This window comes from Pempheris klunzingeri, chromosome 2 (assembly GCF_042242105.1).
Source record: "Pempheris klunzingeri isolate RE-2024b chromosome 2, fPemKlu1.hap1, whole genome shotgun sequence".
Lineage (NCBI taxonomy): Eukaryota > Metazoa > Chordata > Actinopteri > Acropomatiformes > Pempheridae > Pempheris > Pempheris klunzingeri.
In genome coordinates this window covers 7401170-7421613 of record NC_092013.1, presented here as the reverse complement: position 1 = coordinate 7421613, position 20444 = coordinate 7401170, and the positions used below count along the sequence as shown (strand labels likewise).

The following is a 20444-nucleotide window of genomic DNA, read 5'->3' as shown; positions in this document are numbered from 1 at the left end:
AAAGTTGCAGAAAGAGGAGTTGATTGAGACCAAACCAGAAGTAAAATGCCAGTCAATATTATTAATTTGTCATTCGACCAGAAGCTTGACAGAAAGATAGTACTGCCCTGTGTTTGCTGGATGTGTAATGTGATCACATAAACCCCAGAACAGATGTACTAAAAGGTAATAATTAAAGGACTGTGGCTTGTTCTTCTGCCCCTAGTGGCCAAACATCCATTACAGAAACTTTAAGCATCCTGAAAGTCTGCATGGAGAACAGACAATAGTATTAAGATTATTTTTCATTAAGCCAGCTATTAAATAATTTAATTTGTCAGCCATTTGTTTTTCAATCAGCTAAGGTTGTTATATACAGTACACATATACATATATACAGTATATATGTATGTGTATATACTGTACATATACATTGATATGTACATGTGCAATTAATATGACAAAAAATATCACAAAACAAATTATGCATATTTTTATATTATGTAACAATTACAAATACACAAGAGCCTTGATTGTGGGTCAAGAAGTGGTTTTATTCATTTCCATTTCTCACTGTGGTGTGGTAGAAATGCCTTTATTCATTATTACTTCAATCATTTATGTGGTCTTGGTTTAAAATTGGCTTTAGCTGATTGGACCAACATGGAATTTTCTCCATCATGGTTAGTTGTGGGTTGTTCTGCTTTCATTGTTGTGTTGATCCCAGATGCTTTGTTCCAAATTAGATTGTGGCTGCCAGCTCATCCACTGCATCCTGGAGCCTGTACAAAACACAAATTAAGCATTTTGACTTTAGAAATATTCAAACGGGTCACGTGAACTTACTGGAACTACGGCCTCACTTGATGAACGTAGTTGTATATGTGACCATGCAAATGATAACAAGTGATTTCAGTATTCACCACCATCATCACCATCTCCTTGCCTCGACCTGAATTTTCTTCTCCATCCCTTTGTAACTCTTACTTGAAGTCACCACCATCCAGCAGAGTCTTGTAAGTGGCGATCTCAGCCTCTAGTTTCATCTTCATGTTGAGCAGCATTTCATACTCATGGGTCTGTTGCTGGATGTTTGCGCGCAAGTTGGTCAGCTCCTCCTCCAGACGGATGATAACGTTATTGTACTTCTCCATTTCCATGTTGTTTCGTAGCTCTGTGTTGTGTAATGTGTCCTCCAAGGACGCTTTCTGTTAAAGGATTGGAAAGGACGTTTTATTTGTTTTTTATTGTATTATTATTTGGGAAATATTTACATCTCTACACAAAGATCTGACAAAGAAACTGAATGGATGTTTTTGAATGAATGATAACAGCATATAAAGCACACGTTCGCAAAATGCATGCTTACTAGGCTCTGTTGGGATGCAAGTTCAATTTCCAGGGTCTGTATCTGCCTGGATAAGTCACTCGACTGCATTTGGGCTCCCTGGAGAGCCTCTGTGTTCTGTGATACCTGCACCTGCACTTCTGAAATCTGACAGGGAGACAGAGGGGTGCAGGTTAGTCAACAAACAAGATAGCTGCTGCAAGTGTGTTTACAAATGATTACCCTTGCTAACGTTGCATTACCTGATTTTCATGCCACCGTTTTAGGCCCTCTGCATTTTTCATGGCAATCTTCTCATAATTGCACCTCATGTCCTCCATGATCTGAGCCAGGTCCTGACCTTTGGGAGCGTCAACGTCCACTTGCACCCCTGACTGGGAGATCTGATTTCTCAGCTCCATCACCTCCTATTGGGCCGTGAGAAAGAGCGAAACGAGCAACAACACTGAAGACGTCAAGCCGCTGCTCCAAGTAAGTAAAGAGTGATGATTAATGTGCACAGTGAACTCACATTCTCATGGTTCTTCTTGAGGAAGACGAGCTCCTCCTTCACGGCTTCAATCTCGCTCTCGATGTTCATCCTGCTCATGTTGGTGTCGTCTATGACTTTCTTCAACCCAGCAATGTCGGCCTCCACAGACTGGCGGATTGCCATCTCATTGTCGTGCCTGTATGTGTGCATAGACACAAGCTCTAGTACAAACACTAGCAGCTGTTACTCCCACTGTGCTGTACAGTATAAAATTTTGAAACGGACTGAAGTTACATAGAGATATTCCAGATACAAACATGCTGCTCGTTTCTATGTGGTATACATAGATAGATGTTGTAGATATTAGACCACATGCATTGTGCAAACTCTGCACAGGCTTCCATTTGCAAGGTCTATGACTTTTTGCACCAAAGCAGTCTGGCTGTGTGCAGGGTGTGGAGAGTAAGCACAGATATGCCTCCTTTATTTATGCTTGATATCTAAAACAACATAAATATCTAAGATTAAACCTAAAAGAACATACTTCACTTTGAAGTCATCAGCAGCAAGACGAGCATTGTCGATCTGGAGCGCAAAGCGGGCGTTCTCCGTAATCTTATCAAAGATCTGGAAAGAAAGAACACAGGACACAATCATTTAACCACAAACCTCTTTGCTGCAAAAATATCAAGTTTAAGTGAGAATAATTTAAACATGAGCACTCTTTTGCTTAAAACAGGTACATTTATCTGTACCGTAAGTGATTTTCACTCGATAAGATTTCTTAAAATAAGTCAGGTTGTCCAACTACCAGAAGTCTTCAGATATGATAAAATAAGATTCATTGCAAGGTATTCTTGTTTAGAGTGATGGCCTATGGGAGGAAACTGCTCTTGTGTCTGGTTGTTTTGGAGTACAGTGTTCTCAACATCTACTAAATGGATTGTGACCAAATTTGGTTCGGATATTCTCTGTCCCTAGAGGGTGAATATCAGTGACTTTAATGTTCCTCTGATTTTCCATCTTGCCAGCATCAGGTCAAAAATTCAATTTGTCTAATACTTTGGTATGTGACTGAAATGCCTGCAAAAATAGACTCTAAACTAAGAACACGATCTGTCTGTTGCAGGAATAAGTTGAGAACATATACCCTCACGCACATGCAAGCCAAAAGACAAAAAAAATACATATGTAATGAAAATAAATAAATGTTCAATGTTTTTCTCTTGAAATCTCATACCTTAAAGTAAGTGTTAAAGCAAACTGGAGGATCTGTAACAAACATGCTTTTTGTATCAAATAAAGCAAAACCCCAAATAAGATAAAACTGCTAATTAGTATGAGGTAAGTGATGTGTATTTGAATGAAGTCAAACAGCCTGGCATAGTCAGCACTTGATAATCAAATCTATGCTCAAAAATGTTGAACTACTAAGAAGAACAGTGTTTATTCACTGCAGTATTTGGTGCTTAGTGGTCTGCTCCAATCATTATGTGCTTTGAGATAGAAATGTTTCATAGTTACAAAATTGAATATATGGTTTGAATCACTATTTCTCTTACGGAGGCCCCAGAGTCAGATTACACACTAGCACCAACATGATTGAATCCATAGAAACATTCAGTGAGAAGAGGAACAGGAAGTGGGGATGTTCCTATGCCAAAGCAGAATCTGGTTTGTTTTAGCATTGTTGGAAAAATGGGTTTCCTGTCTGGATAAGTCATACAGAAAGATTTTTCTTCCCTCTAAATTTTCACCCAGCTGCATTGTCTCCATCTGTCATTTTCTTTGTATATATCACTGTATGTGTTTATGCCTGCAGAGACTGTAAAATTCTTTGTGTGTGAGTGTGTCTGTGAGTTTATGCTTTGTTCCTGTTTCAGAGGAAAAGGGAATTACTTGTCCCTTTCAGTGTTGGGAAAAACATAGTGCCACCATCAATCTGCCATTATGTTACATTGAAGATCTGGAGTCTGGAGAAGAATGTGACATTTGACTCCGCTGACTGGGGCTGATTGTTATACAACCACTGCACTCACATGCATCTATGTGCGCGCGCACACACACTCGAGCTGGCAGCCCAAGATCCTTTGTGTGTGTGTGTGTGTGTGTCATTACCACACATCTGTTTCACATTGAGGCCCTCCTACACCAGAGAATGCGTGTACAATCACCATTTGCAAGCAGGACCATTTGGAAATGCGTTTGTCTGGTGAGGGTTGTTTGAGAACTTTTCCGTCTGCCTCTCATGACGATACCCACATGTTGGTGATTCATCAGAGGAAGTTCTGGTCAGTTTGTGGCAGAAACGAATGTTATGGGGGAGGGTTGGAGCTTAGCAACCACACCCTTCATTCTCTTGCAAGAAATCTGATAACCCACAAAGAAAATACTTCCCCTCTCATCATGGGTACTCTTATTCTTCATTTTTCAACGTTAGACAGATACATAATAAATACACTGATAAAACTTACTGCTACAAGTAGGACTACATTTGAAACATTGAATGATAAGTGCCATCACAGCACTTATCATTCAGTGATTCTTATATTAGAGATCCCATTGAACACTTTAAAAGCATTTCTCATTATCTGTCTCACCTGCATCAAAGTCTTCAACCAGCAGCCACAGCTTCCCAGTTTCAGACAATATTTCAAACTTTACTTCAACATGCTCATTTTAATGATCATTGTTTATTGACATACTTACTTGTCTGCGCAGATCTTCAATGATGGGCTCATACTTGCTGTAGTCTCTCATGTCGGGCCCCCCCTTCTCCAGAGCTTCCATGATCTTCATCTCCAGCTCCTTGTTGGCCTGCTCCAGGTGCCTCACCGTCTCCAGGTAGTTGGCCAGGCGGTCATTCAGGTTCTGCATGGCTCCCTTTTCGTTGCCCAGGATCCCAGAACCGGCACCGCCACTGGACGCCATAGATGCACCGGCACCACCAAAACCTGAGCCCATACCACCACCGATTGCACTGCTCAGCTTGAAGGCAGAGGAAGAAGAGGAGATTGGGGCACCAGACCGCAGGGAAGATGAGGTGGCAGAGGAAATGCGCACACCTTGTCCACCAGCACCACCATAAGTGCTGGCAGCACGGTACTGGGGTGTGGAGCGGGTCATGGAGATGTGGGTAGAAGGTCTCTGCTGCATGGAGAGGTTTCTGAAGCTCATTTTGAAGAAGTTCAGGCACGGCAGAGGATGATGTGAAAAATGAGATGTGGAGACTCGCTGCTGGCCGGCTTAGAAAGTGACGCTGGCAACGGGACGCGTGGATCTTATACTCCTGCTTCTCTCCCTCAATCACAGCTGGTCTCTCAGACCCTGCCCACTTTAGCATCGCCCCAGTCCTCCTTTCCTGCTCCCCCTCCCTGCTCTCTCATGCTCTCATTCACCCACATGTTCCCTTTTTCTAACCTACAATGTATTTTCTGTCTCCAAGGAGATATGTGAGGCATTTTGCTGTTGTGAAAACACTTCAAAACATTCACATTTGATCAACAAGAGCAAATCTGTTTAATTGACTGAACTATAGAGATCACATGAACCACAACAAATGAAAGAAAGAAATGCTGTCCAGGGTAAAGTACATGCTCCAAAGTAGAAAGCTGGAATAAAATAAAAATTAAAAGTTTCAAGGGCAGAACATTCTTTTCAAAATGAAGTTTACTTTGTAAGCATGCTACCAAATTCCTTTGGTTTGCCCATAAAAGGCATAATGTCTGCCACTTACTGCATAGTTTCTGAGTTTGTGGTCAACCAGGCCCCTGAATAAATAGATTTTTTTCTGCTTTCCTATCTAAACTAAACTGGAAGTGAGATATAGCAGCTACAGAACTGATTCCCTCTCTGTTTTAACTAGTCATAACTAAAACAGCTATTAACAGTGAAAACTGATTTGCCGATAAGTTGCAATCCCAGTCACATTTCAGCACAGACAATATGATGAACAGCGTTAACAATAAGATATGCCATACTGTAAAAGCAAACCTAAGGACACCGAAGCTTCAGGTATACCCAGAGGAGCAGAGAACAGACATGATGCATAAAGAGCTAAAGTAAGCCAATAGCACATTGTTCAGAGTACAATCCAAAGGAAAGAAAAGCTGCCCTCATTCTCCAATCATTCTACAGGCGATTATCTGCGCAAATCAGTCCTGTTGAGGATTTTGAACCCTTTTGAAACACTTTGAAGCCTCATCAGGTGTGGTGCATGTCATGATAACTACCTTTGATTGCTCTTTTTTTCATTGTTCCTTTGTGAATCACATGAAGAAAAATCACGCAGAGTCACAAAACAGTGATCAACATGTTTTATGACTAAATGACAGATCCTACTACAAAATACTTTCTATAAACAGGAAAGAAACGGCATAGCTTTCCTAAAAAACAAGCTACAATACATAGTGTTCTGGCATGACTTTGGGAAGGTTCATATTGGTTTTACTGAGGCTGAGGTTGTGGTCGAAGAGGATTTGCTCTCCAGGCCCCAGAGAACTGGATAACAAAACCAAATGAACCACCCCCAGGGGAAACTGGCAAACTCTGAAATACCTCCTGAGCTTCATACAACCTAGTTCTTTTCTTTCCTGATCTTACCTCACCTTCATGGTTGATCGAGTTTCAGTGTCTCTCACACTTCACACCAGCGCCTAACTGTGCACTTACTTACTAATCTCTTTCAGTATAGTCAAAGGGACTAAAAGAGTACCATATAGAGTACCAAAAAGCTGAGAAAAAGCAAAGGAAACACTGATGAATCTGGTCTCTGTTGAGGACAGGCAGATGTAAAGAGGAATGATGAATTAAATCAGCATGACTCATACCTCATGACACGTCTCTACTGTCTGTTTGTTTGGATGTGTGCTGGCAACATTTTGCCTCGCCCACCAGGACGCAAAAAACAAGACATTGACAGATAGAAACAGGGACGTACTTGACCAATAGTTACATGGAATTAATCTAGCATATATCTATGACACATATCCCTTCTTTTAAAAGAAGAGATTCGTGATTTCTGCTCATACCATGTATTCATATAAAGACCTTTATTGGATTGATAACTCCCCAGATTTTATTTTCATACATGCAGTAGTCTGGATCTGAATTGTACACCTCTCTTCTGGATAAAACAGGAAAAAAAGAGGAGGAAAAGAGGAGATGGTGGAGTCTATGAGTCATGGTAACACACAGCAGGAATCTGGAAACTACTGCAGGAGTTTATGTGCTTCACAAATCTTGGACAACTGTCAGATTGTTACCACTTGCAGCGTAGCGTGGCCTTGAATGAACTTCTCTTCCCACCCTCTTTCTCTTTGGGTTCCTTTTGCCCATCTACAGTGCAGACTGTATGCACTCATATGCTTATATACACAAGTGTAAAGTGCATATTTGCATAGATGCATATGCATATTTATGCATATGATTGTGTGCACCCTGACGCAGGAAGGAATGTGGACGTGCATGTGATTGTGACAAACTCTTACACACTCACGCCCTTCCTCCTCCCTTCCTCCTCCCTTCCTCTCTTGATCACTCCGTCACTGACTCACCCAAGATGCTCAAAAGGCACCAAAAGAGTCCATTTGTTTATCTTTTTAGTGGATCTATAATCTGTATTCCAGTTTAATGGTCAGGACCTTTGGCAACGCGAAGGGGTCACACATCAGAGGTTAGCGAAATGTGTCGACTAAGAGACATTTTCTCTCTGGGATGTCATGTCCATTTCTAGCCCAAAGACATTTCACAGGAAGACATAAAAGGAGCAGTCACCCGTACTCCCGTTTCTCACATGGACACAAATGATTAGTTTCATTTCAGGAAGTAAAACTGAAAACTTCTCGAAAACGTAACTTATCTGTTTGAAGTTAAGGTCAGGAGTATCTTTTTCCGAATAGCAGTCACATTTAGTCAGATGTGTGAGGGGAAGCCAAAAACCCCATGACATAGGCTACCATATCTTCTGACAACATTATTACATTAAATAAATCACATTTAGTTAGGAACAAAGGCACAGATTAAACAAACATCAAGAAGGATGAAATCATTTAAGACTTAGGCAGAGCAAAATGCTAACATTATCCTCACAATGACAAACATGCTGTTGTTTGGTGGATTGGGTGTGATTACTCTGGTCACCATCTTAGCTTAGCCTGCTAGCATGCTAAAATTTGCTATTCAGCACTAAATACAGAGTACAACAGAGGCCGAGGGGGGGTTGGTTGTTTTGGAGGTTTTTGGAGATAATGCAAAGTTTGATCACAAATCTGTAGTGAATTTAGAAACAATCCATCCAATAGCTGCCAAGATGTCTTACTCTATATCACAAATGTCTACTTCATGATGGTGCAGGAGGAAACCTCAGTGGATAACTACAGTAGGTTTCATCCATAGGGACTGTGAATGTCTGAGAAAAGATTCCTGTCCAGTAGTTGCTGAGATATTTCCATCTGGACCAAACTAATGGATAACAGGCCAATCTTTCCATTCCTACAGCCACACTGGTGGTGTGGCTTAAGAATCAGCAACATCATCAAGTACGGATCAAGTTTTATGATGTAGATTAGCTCATGGTCGTGAACAGTGATGATACCATATGACTTAGTGATGTGTCGGTCGCGAACGATCCGGTTCTTAGAGCCTTAGAACTGGAGTGAGGGAGAGACAAGAGAGTGAGAGAGCACTGCTACATAGTCAGAGACTGCAGGCAGGACAGGTGAGAAACATGAGCGACAGAAAATGTAGTAACATTTGGACACATTTTAATATAATTGATAGTTCGAGGGCAGAATGCAGACTTTGCAAAATTAAAACTTCATATCAGGCAGGCTCCACACACAACCTGCACAGAGGTGTGTACTGTTCACCCATCAATTCAGTTAGAGGAGAAAGGTCAAGCAAGGGAACCTGCTGTTAATGAAGGTGCCAGTGTGTCTACTGCTCCTACAATGTCTACAGTATCATCCAGGACAACGCCACAGCCACCAAGACCTACAGCCCAGAGCTCTATGACCCCAGTAAAATTAAATAATTTCAAATTAATAAGGCAATATAAACAATAAATATTCTATATAATGTGTTTTTTACATTAATATTTCTTTTTACACACAATTTGCTAATAAATTTATTGAAGCAACAAAAAAATCTGAGGAGCCACTTGGGAGCCGAAAGAGCCGGCTCTTTTTAGGGAGCAGAGCCAAAAGAGCCGGCTCTCTAAAAAGAGCCGAAATTCCCCTCACTAATATGACTACACCATGCCACTCCCCCTGGGCTGAAAACATCCACGTCCGTACTTCAGTCACTAGAGGGCACAAGTCTCAAAGCAAACAAAAGCATTGCAGTGAGAGTTTGGAGGCACACATTTATCTGCATGTTTCATACCTTTTTCCTTGACTTGTTCCAGTGAGAACATGTATCCTCCCATTGTTTAACTCCATGCCTCGGTACAGATGTCAGTGCTGGAAGGCCTCTGTTTGCACAGGCATCACAGGGCGACACAGGAAGTGAGCTTTACAACTGATATTACTGATAAATTTGAAGGCTTGGCACAGTCTTCCTGAGCACTACAAAGTCCAACTTTAAGAACACATCTGAAAACCAACAACATAATTTCTTAGTTTATTCTTACAGACAGGCTTTGATGGGATTTTTTTTTTGCATTTCACTGTTCGATTTTCACTACTTTTAGCCTTTACTTTGAGCTTTGTATTGTTTATATTATGTATAAAGCACTGCAGAAGTGATCATCATCTTTGCTATAGACCTCAGTCAGTTTAAGATTACTGTATGGTATCATGGATCCCACTCCACCCTCACTGAACATCTCAATCAATCTGTCACTCACTGTGAAATAGGTTTGTTTCTTATCTTTGCTAATTGTCTTCTCATATCCCCCACTTGCTCATCCTCTCTCCGCCCCTCCTCCCTGTCTTGTAGCATGTACGTGTCTCTCTCAGCACATTCCTGACTTGATGTGTCATATAGCAGCTTCATACAAACCAAAACATCACTGGCCTCTTAAGAGACTTAAGGTCAGGGGGTTAGTTTCTTAAGTTTCCATCGAACTTTCCTCATGCAGAAAGAACTAGGAATTATCTTATCTGGAGGAAGCAGAAAAGCAACTTTAATCATATTTTACGTGAAATAAATACAGTGTAAAGTGTTCATTAGTGTATTTATTGGAAAGGCTGAGTTAATGAAACAACAAAACTGTTTGACTTCTGCATATATGGTTGCCTCCAAGTTTAGCACAGCAGCTCCATTGTGTAGAGTAACGTCACTGTTTGAGACGAGCCAAGCCAAACTTGCACAATTTGATTGGTCCAAGGCCTGAAAGTCTCTTTAAGGTTGTTAAGATTTATTTTCCACAACATGTGCCCCCTTTTCCTACACACAGTGAGTTTCCACACAGCACAGTACCTTGGATCTAGACTCTTTGCATTAGCTGGCCAATAGTTTTTTTTCATGACAATATAAATCAAGAAAACAAAAGAATAGGGGCGTGGTGAAAACGTTAGTTGAGGGAGCAAAGGGATTGTTCTGGTTCAAATTAGGCAACAGTAATCAAACCGCTCAGAAAAGATCATGAGTCATAAATCTGCAAAGTGACAAATTAATCACGATTTCCACAGTTTAAAATGTTGGTTGAGGTTCATGTTTTAAATAAAACTGTATGTACTGTAAATGATAAGACCTCACTAATCTATCTATCTATCTATCTATCTATCTATCTATCTATCTATCTATCTATCTATCTATCTATCTATCTATCTATCTATCTATCTATCTATCTATCTATCTATCTCAGCATTTTTATGTTCTCTTTTTATGGGGTTTTATCAGCATTTTTATAGGTTGCAAAAGCTTTTTAAGACTAAGGTGAGGTTCAGAGTAAAAGAAAAAGACAAACAGTCTTTGCTCCTCACCTGGCTGATATGGAAGGAATGTTCATCAATGGTCCTTGTATGTGTGTGTGCGTGCATGAGTGTGTATATATGTGTGTGTTTGCATTGCCTGGTTTGGTTCATTGATCATAGCTAGTAATGGAAAAAACATCCAACACATTTCCCCTTATCAACAAAGGCTTTTACTTTGAAGTTTTCGGTCATGCCACCTGTAAAAGTCCACTTCCCTTTTTTTTTTTTGCCTTGACAATAATTGTCAAGCACAGATTTGTTGCAACAAAGCTGCTCTACAGACACATAGATAGTGGAACTTATTCAGTGGGTAAATCTGGTTCTCCCACAATTATGAGACATACAGTCACTGCCCACAAACACATAAAGCACATCACACTGGACAAACACAATTTACTGTGCAATATGTCACTTCTATGAGAACTGTTGTAAGGTAGGAAAGGAGGCCATAAAATGATGTGCCTGTTCATTATACCCAAGGTTTGACTTCATATTCTGGTGTTGCGTGTCTGTGTGTACGAGTGTGTACTTTATTTACAGGTGTACAGATGAAGTAACATATAGATGTAGACTCTGTTTGAAGTACCGTAAAATTTTATTCGTGAAAAAAGGGCTGGTAGAGTTTGTCATGATGTAAATCTATGCAAAGTTTTAAGTATAGACGATGCCATTTTGTGAAGTCTAAAAGAGTCCTGCAGTGCTCTGCAGTAATCAGTAGAAACTGGCACACTGACTATTATGCAATTCTTGTGTTCTCTCCAACTCACTTTGTGTTCTGCAAATGTGTAACACAATGCGATTTTCTTCCCCAACATTCCCTCATTTCTCCTCCTCCTTCTCCCCCCTCATCCCTCACTCCCCTGCTGAGGACACCAGCCAATCGCACCTCAGCAGGGCCCCTCCCCTGCTCTGATAAATAGCACTGGGAACCAGGGAGGGTCTATCTGCCTGACTCTCCTTCCCTCAAAGTCTCTCCTCTCTCTCCACCTCAGTGCTGCGGACACCGTCTGTGACCATGTCTGTCAGAGCCTTGAAGACCACCACCTTCTCCACTGCGTCCTCCTCCAGGGGCCCATCCCAGGGCTACAGCAGCCGCTCCTTCTCTGGCTATGGAGGCCATGGTGTGGGTAGTGGCAGGCAGAGCTACGCTGTCCGCAGCTCCTATGGAGGAGTGGGCAGCAGTGGTGCTGCCATGGGCGCTGGGGGGTTTAAGGTGGTTGGTGGGTATGTTGCTGGGGGGTCTGGACAAAGAGGAGGTGGAGTAGAGTTTGGTTATATGGGCTTTGGTGGAGGTGTTGGAGGTGGCATGGCCAATGAAATGGTGGCTCCCATCACAGCGGTGACGGTCAACAAGAGCCTGCTGGCCCCCCTGAACCTGGAGATTGACCCCACCATCCAGGTAATCCGCACCCAGGAGAAGGAGCAGATCAAGACCCTGAACAACCGCTTTGCAACTTTCATCGACAAGGTCAGTCAATTTAAGAGTGAGATGAGATATAAACATCAATGTCATCATCAATGTCTTTTATGTCATTAAAAACTACATTAGGAAGGTTGCAACAATAGCAAAAACAGCCCATACTGCGTGTTGCTTCATAGCTTTCTGTTTCTGATGCTCTGTTGATTATTATGACTCTTGGGATAAAGCCACTAAATTCCACATAAAGTAGAAAAATAACTCAGGAACCTCTGAGGAAATGAGCGCACTGCAAGCCAAAATAGCTCAAGGTCAAAGAGGTATGATTTCACAATGATTGAGGCAATCCCAACAAAACCTGTATAAATAACAATATGCAGTCTGCTAAAAGCTGTGCACATGAATTCTATGGAGGATCCAAGCTGTTTTGAGTAATGGCTCAGCTTTCACACGTTTTCACTCTCAGGTGAGATCACAGAGCTCAGATGAGAGGATCAGCGTGGATACAGAGTACATACAGGGCTGTGATGAAGAGCAGAGCAATTTTGCTTGAAGGGGTCCATCGCAGTGTGAGCAATATCCTGCAAAAAGACATGTAGTGGTTATGAAAGCAGACCAAATACCTGGTGTCATCTTGCATTCTTGTTTGGCAAAATCCTATCTGTTGTGTTATTTTCAGACTCCATTGCCTGAATATACACACCCTGTACCAACACTTACAGAAGAAAAAAAGAGTGGGAGTGGTCGGGGGAAAGGTTTGCATGAGACAAGCTTGTTAAATACTGAGTGGAGTGGATCATCACAGTAAAAATATCTACGTAAGAGTATCAGTAATTGGAACAATAAACACTTTATGAGGCTGTATAATAATCCAGAGAGCCATTTCCTTGAAAGTAGAATAAATCATTATGCATTCACTGTCAGAGATTACTGAAATGTCTGAAACAACGTTATCAACTGCTGGCAGCTAGCAGCTGGCACTCCTGGTTTTCGAGATTCTTTAGTTATCACCCATTGTAACTTTGCTGTTTAAGGACGCTCCCTGTAGTAATGTAGGTTAGAAGTTAGACTGTAAATCAATCATGCTGAGGCTAATTCTTCAGGTCGTAAAACAAAGACCCCTCCTCAACATACCATTGTGAATTGGCACACGCGGAGCTGTGTGTATCTCGTCGTGTTTGCCGAGTGGTAGCAGGACCCACCCAAGGTCAGGATGCTGAATAGAAAAGTTGTAAAGGGGCAAACTGTGTCACAGTTGGGAAACAGTGCCTCTTTGTGTCAAAGTGTGGCACTATGGGTTAGAGTTGAGCGAGGAGTAATTGACGTGACCTTTTGAGTGAGCTGGAGATGGAAGAAGTTCAAGTAGTCATTTTTCTTTCGATTGATTTTCATTTGTTTCTTTGTCCATCAGCAAACAAAGTAAATCCATTCATGTTTTTGTGAGTCACTCCCACATTCTCCTTACATGCATTCTTCCTCATGTCTCACTGACCACCATCTCTATAGAGTTTCGTGATGTTTTTATCATGAGAAAGTTTCTGCAGTATCATCTTCCCGTTCTTTTATTCACCATTTATCAAATCACTCGCAGACATTTCTGTGTGACCCACAATTACATGACCCTCTTTTTTTTTACTCATCGTTCATTTTCTTCTCTCTCTGCAGGTGCGCTTCCTGGAACAGCAGAACAAAATGCTTGAGACCAAGTGGAAACTTCTGCAGGAACAGACGACGTCTCGCTCCAACACTGAAGCCATGTTCGAAGCCTACATTGCCAACTTGCGTAAGCAGCTGGACAACCTGGGTCATGAAAAAGTGAAACTAGAGTCCGACCTGCATCACATGACGGGCCTGGTTGAGGACTTCAAGAACAAGTGAGTGGAGTAGAGGGTTACAACCTTCAGTGTTACCCTGATTCCTTAAAGTGCCTATAATCAATATTTTTGTATTAACAATGGATCAAATTACTACTTGTACTTTTACAGGACTGGCACATTGTGACAAACCCACAGCTCAGCTCAACTGTACAGTTTTGGTTCACTCTCACTGCTCTCATCGGTGTGGTCTTCGCAGGCACATGTTTTCAACAAACAGTTAATATTGTTTTAAAACCAGTCTGTACATTTATTCAGATCTCAGTTTTCTTTCCACAGACAAAAGTCTGCTCCTTCAGATGCAGGTTGCTGCCTAGGAAAATCTATTCAATTCTTCTTATTTTTCTAAAATATGAAATGTGCTCATGCACTCATATTTACAAAACCACAAGAACTTACAGTTCTTCTCAGCTCTACAGAGCATTTTCATTGTATCGCCCCTTTCTCTCTCATTGTTGTTATTATCAGTAACAGCAGGCAGAGAAAAAAACCCCAATAAAAATTCACTCATACGCAACCTGTCAACAAATAGACAAAGTTAGCGGCTAGTTGGTGAATGCAGTGGAGCATTTAGCAGCTAAACAGCCACATAGTTCCCTCAGCAGGTAGCACAGAACAGAGCAGAGGTAAAATGAGAGTGACTGTCGCCAGAAACACCACTCCGAATGAATGATAATGCTCTGGATCTGCTGGATGTGTAAATGGGCAACTGTTTGCTAACGCAGGCACATTATCAACTTACTAGATTCCTCCATCATACATTAGTGTTGTGTTCACAGCTTGTTTCTGCTGCCCCCAAGTGATACAGATGTAGAACAAAATGTTTTCGCTGTGTGACTATATATGTTCTGCATGTTGATCAGATGAAATTGAAAAGATTACAATACGTTTTTTGTAAAGGGGGTGTATGCATATAAAATTCTCTTTTCTTCCAGATATGAGGACGAGATCAACAAGCGCAATGAGTGTGAGAACAACTTTGTCCTCACAAAGAAGGTCTGTTTAGGTTTTCTAATGTATTATTGAACTTAGAACTATAATTATCCCTCAAGTTGAACTAACCCACACAATGGCCATTTGTACCTCAGGGTCAAATCTTTGTGCAACAGTGAATGTTCTCAGTGTTGTCGTTTCCTGTGCAGGACACTGATGCCGCCTACATGATCAAAGTGGAGCTGGAGGCCAAGCTGGATGGGCTCTCTGATGAGATTGAGTTCCTGAGGCAGCTCTATGATACCGTAATAATCATTTCTTAATTTTCATTGGCACACAAATGAATGATTGATTTTAAAAGTTATGTTTTTCTTATGTGCTCATGTTCTTATGTATCATTCTCTGTAGGAAATCAATGAGCTGCAGAGCCAGATCAAGGACACTTCTGTTGTGGTAGAGATGGACAACAGCCGTAACCTTGACATGGACGCCATTGTTGCTGAAGTGCGTGCCCAGTATGAAGACATTGCCAACCGCAGCAGAGCCGAGGCTGAGTCATGGTACCAGAGCAAGGTGAGACCACCCTTTGTGATATTTCAAACTGGAGCCTTTAACTAGCACTTCATTGTCTGTGAGGATAGTCTCTCCATCTGACCTTCTGTGATGAAAACTGAAAAACATGAACGAGTCCTCCTGTCTTCCTATTCGTAGCTTCAGAGTACATGATTTCTACTAGATAAATGTGGAGGAGGGAGTAGGATGTACTCTCCATACCTCTCTTGTTCTGTCTTGTCCTGTTGTCACAACTCACCTCAGCATACTTCACACCATAGCTCACGTTACCATAACTGTATCTGTGTGCGCAGATGTTGCAACAGACACTAAAAATAATGCATCTGGTGTTTACACATCATTGTATGTTGCCGTCAGAATGCTTCTGTGATTCTCATGACGAATAAAAATGTGCAAAAAAAAAACCCCATCAGATATAACAGAGGATTTACGGGACAACTACAATATACCTGGATTATCATGTTGCATTTTGATGTCTGACTTGTCCCTCTCTGTACCAGTTTGCAGAGATGCAGCAGTCAGCAGGTAGATATGGTGACGACCTGAAGTCAACCAAGGCCGAGATTGCTGATATGAACCGCAGAATAATGAGGCTCCAGTCTGAGATTGACATGGTTAAATCACAGGTGAGAATTACAGATTGCAGCCTTATAAAAAAAACAAAACAAAAAAAAACAATTGAATGTTTTTATTCATTCCTGGCTCTGCTTCTCTTCTTCTTTTTCTAGCGAAACAATCTGGAAGCTCAAATCGCAGAGGCTGAGGAGCGCGGTGAGCTGGCAGTGAAGGACGCTAAACTCCGGATCAGAGACCTGGAGGAAGCTCTACAGAGAGCCAAGCAGGATATGGCCATGCAAGTCCGCCAGTACCAGGAACTGATGAATGTGAAGCTGGCTCTGGACATTGAGATCGCCACCTACAAGAAACTGCTGGAAGGAGAAGAAGACAGGTAAGGCATTACTGAGAGAGTACAAGTGCACCATAATGTGAAGGTGATGAGAAATGAGTTTTTTTAAAGGAATATTCTATTATTTGGGTATTCTGGTATTGCATTCCTTGCTCCTATCTTTTTTTTTCTGTTTTCTCTACAGGTTAGCAACTGGAATCAAGACCACTGTATCCAAGCAGACATGTAAGTTCAAGTTCTACATCAGTGGAAACATTTACGGGAAGGAAAACGATAAGAAAATCAGGAAAAAAATCACATATTTATATATAGTATAAGGTTCAGGGTCTCAGGCCAACAAAATAATAAATGTCATGAGTATGAATACCTCACCTGTATGAACCTGTGGACCCAGACACACTTTAGTGAAGAGAAGTACAACTTTTCTTCATTGTATTTCATGGTTAGAAGCAAAAGTCAGGTTTTGAGAAAAGGTGACACAAATGCCAAAACTGTGTTTCGATGTTGTAGAAAACATGCTCCAAAAGGCGTGATCTCAAAACTACAATAATCGAAATGGCAAACTGGTGTCAAAAAAACAGAAAGAGTAGCGAACTTCCTGTCATTTACATCCGAATATCCACATCACACCTGCTATAATACTCCCTCTGGTCAGACACCTACGATAAAATTGTTTATGTAACAAGCCCGACCTTGGCTTGGCTGCAGCTGAAAAACAAAAATCTTACTTTCACTTAGGAGGTGAGACAGCTTCTCTAGTGGGGTGGGCTTGGAGGATTCCCTAAACTGCTGCACTTCAATGCTGTTACAAAAGTTGGACAACTGTTGGTCCCATTTTTTAGTCACACATCACTTCACCACACCTACATTTCCTAGTTTCTCTTAACCAATCTGGTGCGTTCCTTTACGTCTGACTTCTTACTGATTCTTAGAGTCATAAATACTGTCAACACAACAGGGACAGTTTTCTCTTCATTAGGAGCACTTACATTCAATTTGACTTAAATCACATATAATGCTACAATTGGCTTTTCAGGCTTAAATCAGCTCTTGTTTCTGAGGGCTGAGCGCTCTAAGATGAGTAAAAATCCTCTGCTGTCTGCTCCTGTATGTTGGTGTTAATGAATGCATTTTACTTCTGAATGTGCAGCTCTGAACTACAATGCCTACGGCCTGGAAAGCTCCCGCACCCCGTCCTACATCAGCAGCTCCATTGGCGGAGTCAAGGTCAGCAGCGGATCTTTCGCTGCCCCCGAGGGAGCAGCAGTGAAGAGCACCACAGTCACCAAGACAGAAACTGTGGTGATCAAGACCGAAGAAAAGAAGGAGGAGGAGAAGGAGGAGCAGCAGGCCGTAACTGAGGAGCTAGCTGCTGCTGAGGAGAAGGAACAGGAACAGGAACAGGAACAGAAGCAGGAGCAGGAGCAGGAGCAGGTGGAGGCTGAAGCTGTGGCTACGGAGTGATGCTTTTTTCCTATTTTGTCAGATTCATGAATTTGGTCTTGGAGGTTAAGAAAAAGCACCTCTACTCTGCTTTATTATCCAGTTCTTTGATTATTCCTTCACCAATGTGCCTTCATCAAATAATAGCTGTGTCTCTACTGTGAGAGCTGTAAACACAGCTTTCCTTCAGAGACCCTTAATGACGGGGTGATAATGGAGGAGTGGTTGTTCAGGTTTCTCTTGTAGGTTCATACGTTCTTTACTGTCAACTGTAGTCTGAGTCACTGCTCGCGGTTGAGCGATCACTGTACCACGCTTGTTTAGCCAGCAGGTGGCACTTTTGTCTTTGTTCCTCTCTGCTGCTCCTTCTGTGACCAACTTGAAGCACTGCTGTCACATCATCCTGTAATTTACAGTGTAGTAGCATACTGCTGATTGGAGCGACTTGGGGAGTATGAACCATTGTCATGCTGAACTCCTTAGGTTAAACCTGCTGTACCTAAACAGTTAAGTGAAATATGTCACAAAAGTCTTCATGACTTTTCCTTGGAAAAGCCTCATTTGGTGTGCTGCTGTTGCAACACCAAGAGTCCTGTTTGCTCAACAATAAATCTTCTTCAAACATTGTTTTGCACGATGTTCTGTTGTGTTTTGTTGGACTGTAAACCAGTCTGTAAACCTGCAACCTGTAGTTACACACTTAATTAATTATCATTCATTCATTAGCAATTCTTTATTTTAATATTTGATGGGAAAATTAACACTAACACATTGTCTTTGGGAAGAGTGTTAAATGAAACATTTAAGGACACAATGAATGTGTTGGGAAAATATTTGTGCTCATTCTGCAGGGGGTTGCTATCTAGTTAGCCTGTGTCAACACAGACACACACAGCTGTTTCCATCACTTCAGAGGACATTACATTAGCTTAGAGTTATTTCCTGAAGACTTAACCTCACCCTAACCATAGCCACTACTTGCCTCAACCTTACCTTTAACCTTACCTTTAACCTTACCTTAACCTTCCACTAACCTTACCTTAACCTTCCACTAACCTTCCACTAACCCTAAAAGTAAGTGATTTACATCAGTAATAAATTGTACAGAAACAATTAAACCTTCTGGTACACTGGACACGTCCAAGCCTGCTGCAGCCCAGGTACACACTGACTGTATTGAAGGTCATGCATACCAACATAATATCACCAAATGTCATGTTCCCAACACTTTCAATCACTCGCTGTACATTTTTTGTAAAGGTTTGCCTAATTCAAACACACCAAGACTTGTATCGAGGAAGGCAATACAGCAATTCATGCACACGCCAATATGTGTGAGAGTACTGAAGAAACATTTGTGATTTATCTGAAGAAGAGAGCATTTTCTCTTTCAGTCAAAGGTTACTCAAGTCGCCTTTTCAGCCCCAGAGGAACAGGTTCAAACTTGAATTATGGGTGGTGGTGGTGCCGCGCCCAAAGCTATACAACCTCTCATGAAGTCCTAGGACTTGCTGAAATACACAGGGGCACTCTGGAGCATTTTCCAGAACCGAGGGCTTGATTAATTAACTGTATAGTAACTGTGCACAGGGAACACATACACTCTGTGCACAACTATGTTCACAGCAATAGTTGTAACAGCTGACCTTAAATGACAGTGAAAGCTGGAATCCTGTTTTTTATGGAATACGCATTCTTGCTTTGTGGAAGTGAGCTAGAGGAAACCATTGGTGGCCCTGGGCACTCAACACGCTGCAAAGTAGAAGAGCAAAACCAAATACAGACATATACTGCAAAAACAGAACAAGCTACAACACACTTTAATCCATTTAATGGAAATAAGCTAACACTGCAAGTTTTGTTGTAGCTTTAACATTCTGATTCTATGGATCAGATAGTATGTATTGTTATTTCAATTGATAAACTAATGATCTGCAAACGGCACATGACCAGCAAGAATTTGCAATAGTATCTGAATCATGCAATCGGAATGTTAAAGCTAAAAAAAACTCCAAATACTATTGTTTGCTTTTATAGAGACATTTTTCCTTGTGTTCTATGTGACTTGCAGCAATCCAGTATAGTGTTTTCTCACTTTGCAGCATTCTTTTTTCGTGTTGTCAAAGTGGTGGAGGATGTTTTCTTCCTTGGTAAATGATGCTAATAGCATCAACCACACGAAGAGCTGCTGAACAGTGCAGCTACTTTCACTGTAATAATATTTTGGTCAAAGATTATAAAATGCATTAGTGTCTAAACAATCTTACTACAGCTAGTGGCGGACAGTAGAAAAGAAAGCTAATATTTATCATGCAGCTCTGAGTTTAAACAAGCTTTGTTTGGCATAAGGTGTATGCTCTGCTATAAAACATTCTTTTCCCCTGTTCAAATATAATTCATTCTCATTGAGGCCTTAACCTATGAGTGTCTTTGGGGAGCTGAACTGATTGTTCACCCTGCAGAGGAATCTGCTCTGACAGCCTCTGCTACACACACAGTGCTGCACATACTGTGGTGTGACAGGCACATGTGTCCTCTCGCAGTTGCAGGTGGTTCTGCTCTGCAGGTTTTAGTAGATGC

The 20444-nt window shown here is 41.4% G+C and overlaps 2 protein-coding genes across 3 annotated transcripts; one reads left to right on the top strand and one right to left on the bottom strand.

Annotated features, from left to right (window-relative positions):
• Positions 1–512: 512 nt before the first annotated feature.
• Positions 513–5073, bottom strand: LOC139218955 (keratin, type I cytoskeletal 18-like). Of its 2 annotated transcripts, none has more exons than XR_011585687.1 (7): positions 4509–5073; positions 2344–2426; positions 1839–1995; positions 1570–1734; positions 1349–1474; positions 903–1187; positions 513–761 (listed from the first exon to the last, which is right to left on the bottom strand). XR_011585687.1 is itself a non-coding variant. In XM_070850713.1 (7 exons), the coding sequence occupies exons 1-7, from the start codon at positions 4974–4976 to the stop codon at positions 722–724; spliced, it is 1260 nt and encodes a 419-aa protein (XP_070706814.1). In that variant the 5' UTR covers positions 4977–5072; the 3' UTR covers positions 513–721. The 2 variants fall into 2 exon arrangements, 1 of the variants encoding a protein (XP_070706814.1); XM_070850713.1 differs by having other exon boundaries at positions 967–1187; positions 4509–5072.
• Positions 5074–11653: 6580 nt separating this feature from the next.
• Positions 11654–18481, top strand: LOC139211117 (keratin, type II cytoskeletal 8-like). Its single transcript, XM_070841389.1, has 9 exons — positions 11654–12185; positions 13800–14008; positions 14944–15004; positions 15151–15246; positions 15350–15514; positions 16015–16140; positions 16243–16463; positions 16606–16646; positions 17572–18481. Exons 1-9 carry the CDS (start codon positions 11733–11735, stop codon positions 17883–17885), a joined length of 1686 nt encoding a protein of 561 aa, XP_070697490.1. The 5' UTR covers positions 11654–11732; the 3' UTR covers positions 17886–18481.
• The last annotated feature ends 1963 nt before the right edge of the window (positions 18482–20444 follow it).

Excerpts from the sequence above, each read along its gene's own strand:
- LOC139218955 (XM_070850713.1), bottom strand. The coding sequence starts at position 4,976 with ATGAGCTTCAGAAACCTCTCCATGCAGCAGAGACCTTCTACCCACATC. Across the intron at positions 1,996-2,343 it reads GCTGATGACTTCAAAGTGAA|GCACGACAATGAGATGGCAA; the intron begins GTATGTTCTTTT and ends GCACACATACAG. Across the intron at positions 1,188-1,348 it reads TTGCATCCCAACAGAGCCTA|AAAGCGTCCTTGGAGGACAC; the intron begins GTAAGCATGCAT and ends ATCCTTTAACAG.
- LOC139211117 (XM_070841389.1), top strand. The coding sequence starts at position 11,733 with ATGTCTGTCAGAGCCTTGAAGACCACCACCTTCTCCACTGCGTCCTCC. Across the intron at positions 12,186-13,799 it reads TTGCAACTTTCATCGACAAG|GTGCGCTTCCTGGAACAGCA; the intron begins GTCAGTCAATTT and ends CTCTCTCTGCAG. Across the intron at positions 14,009-14,943 it reads GTTGAGGACTTCAAGAACAA|ATATGAGGACGAGATCAACA; the intron begins GTGAGTGGAGTA and ends CTTTTCTTCCAG.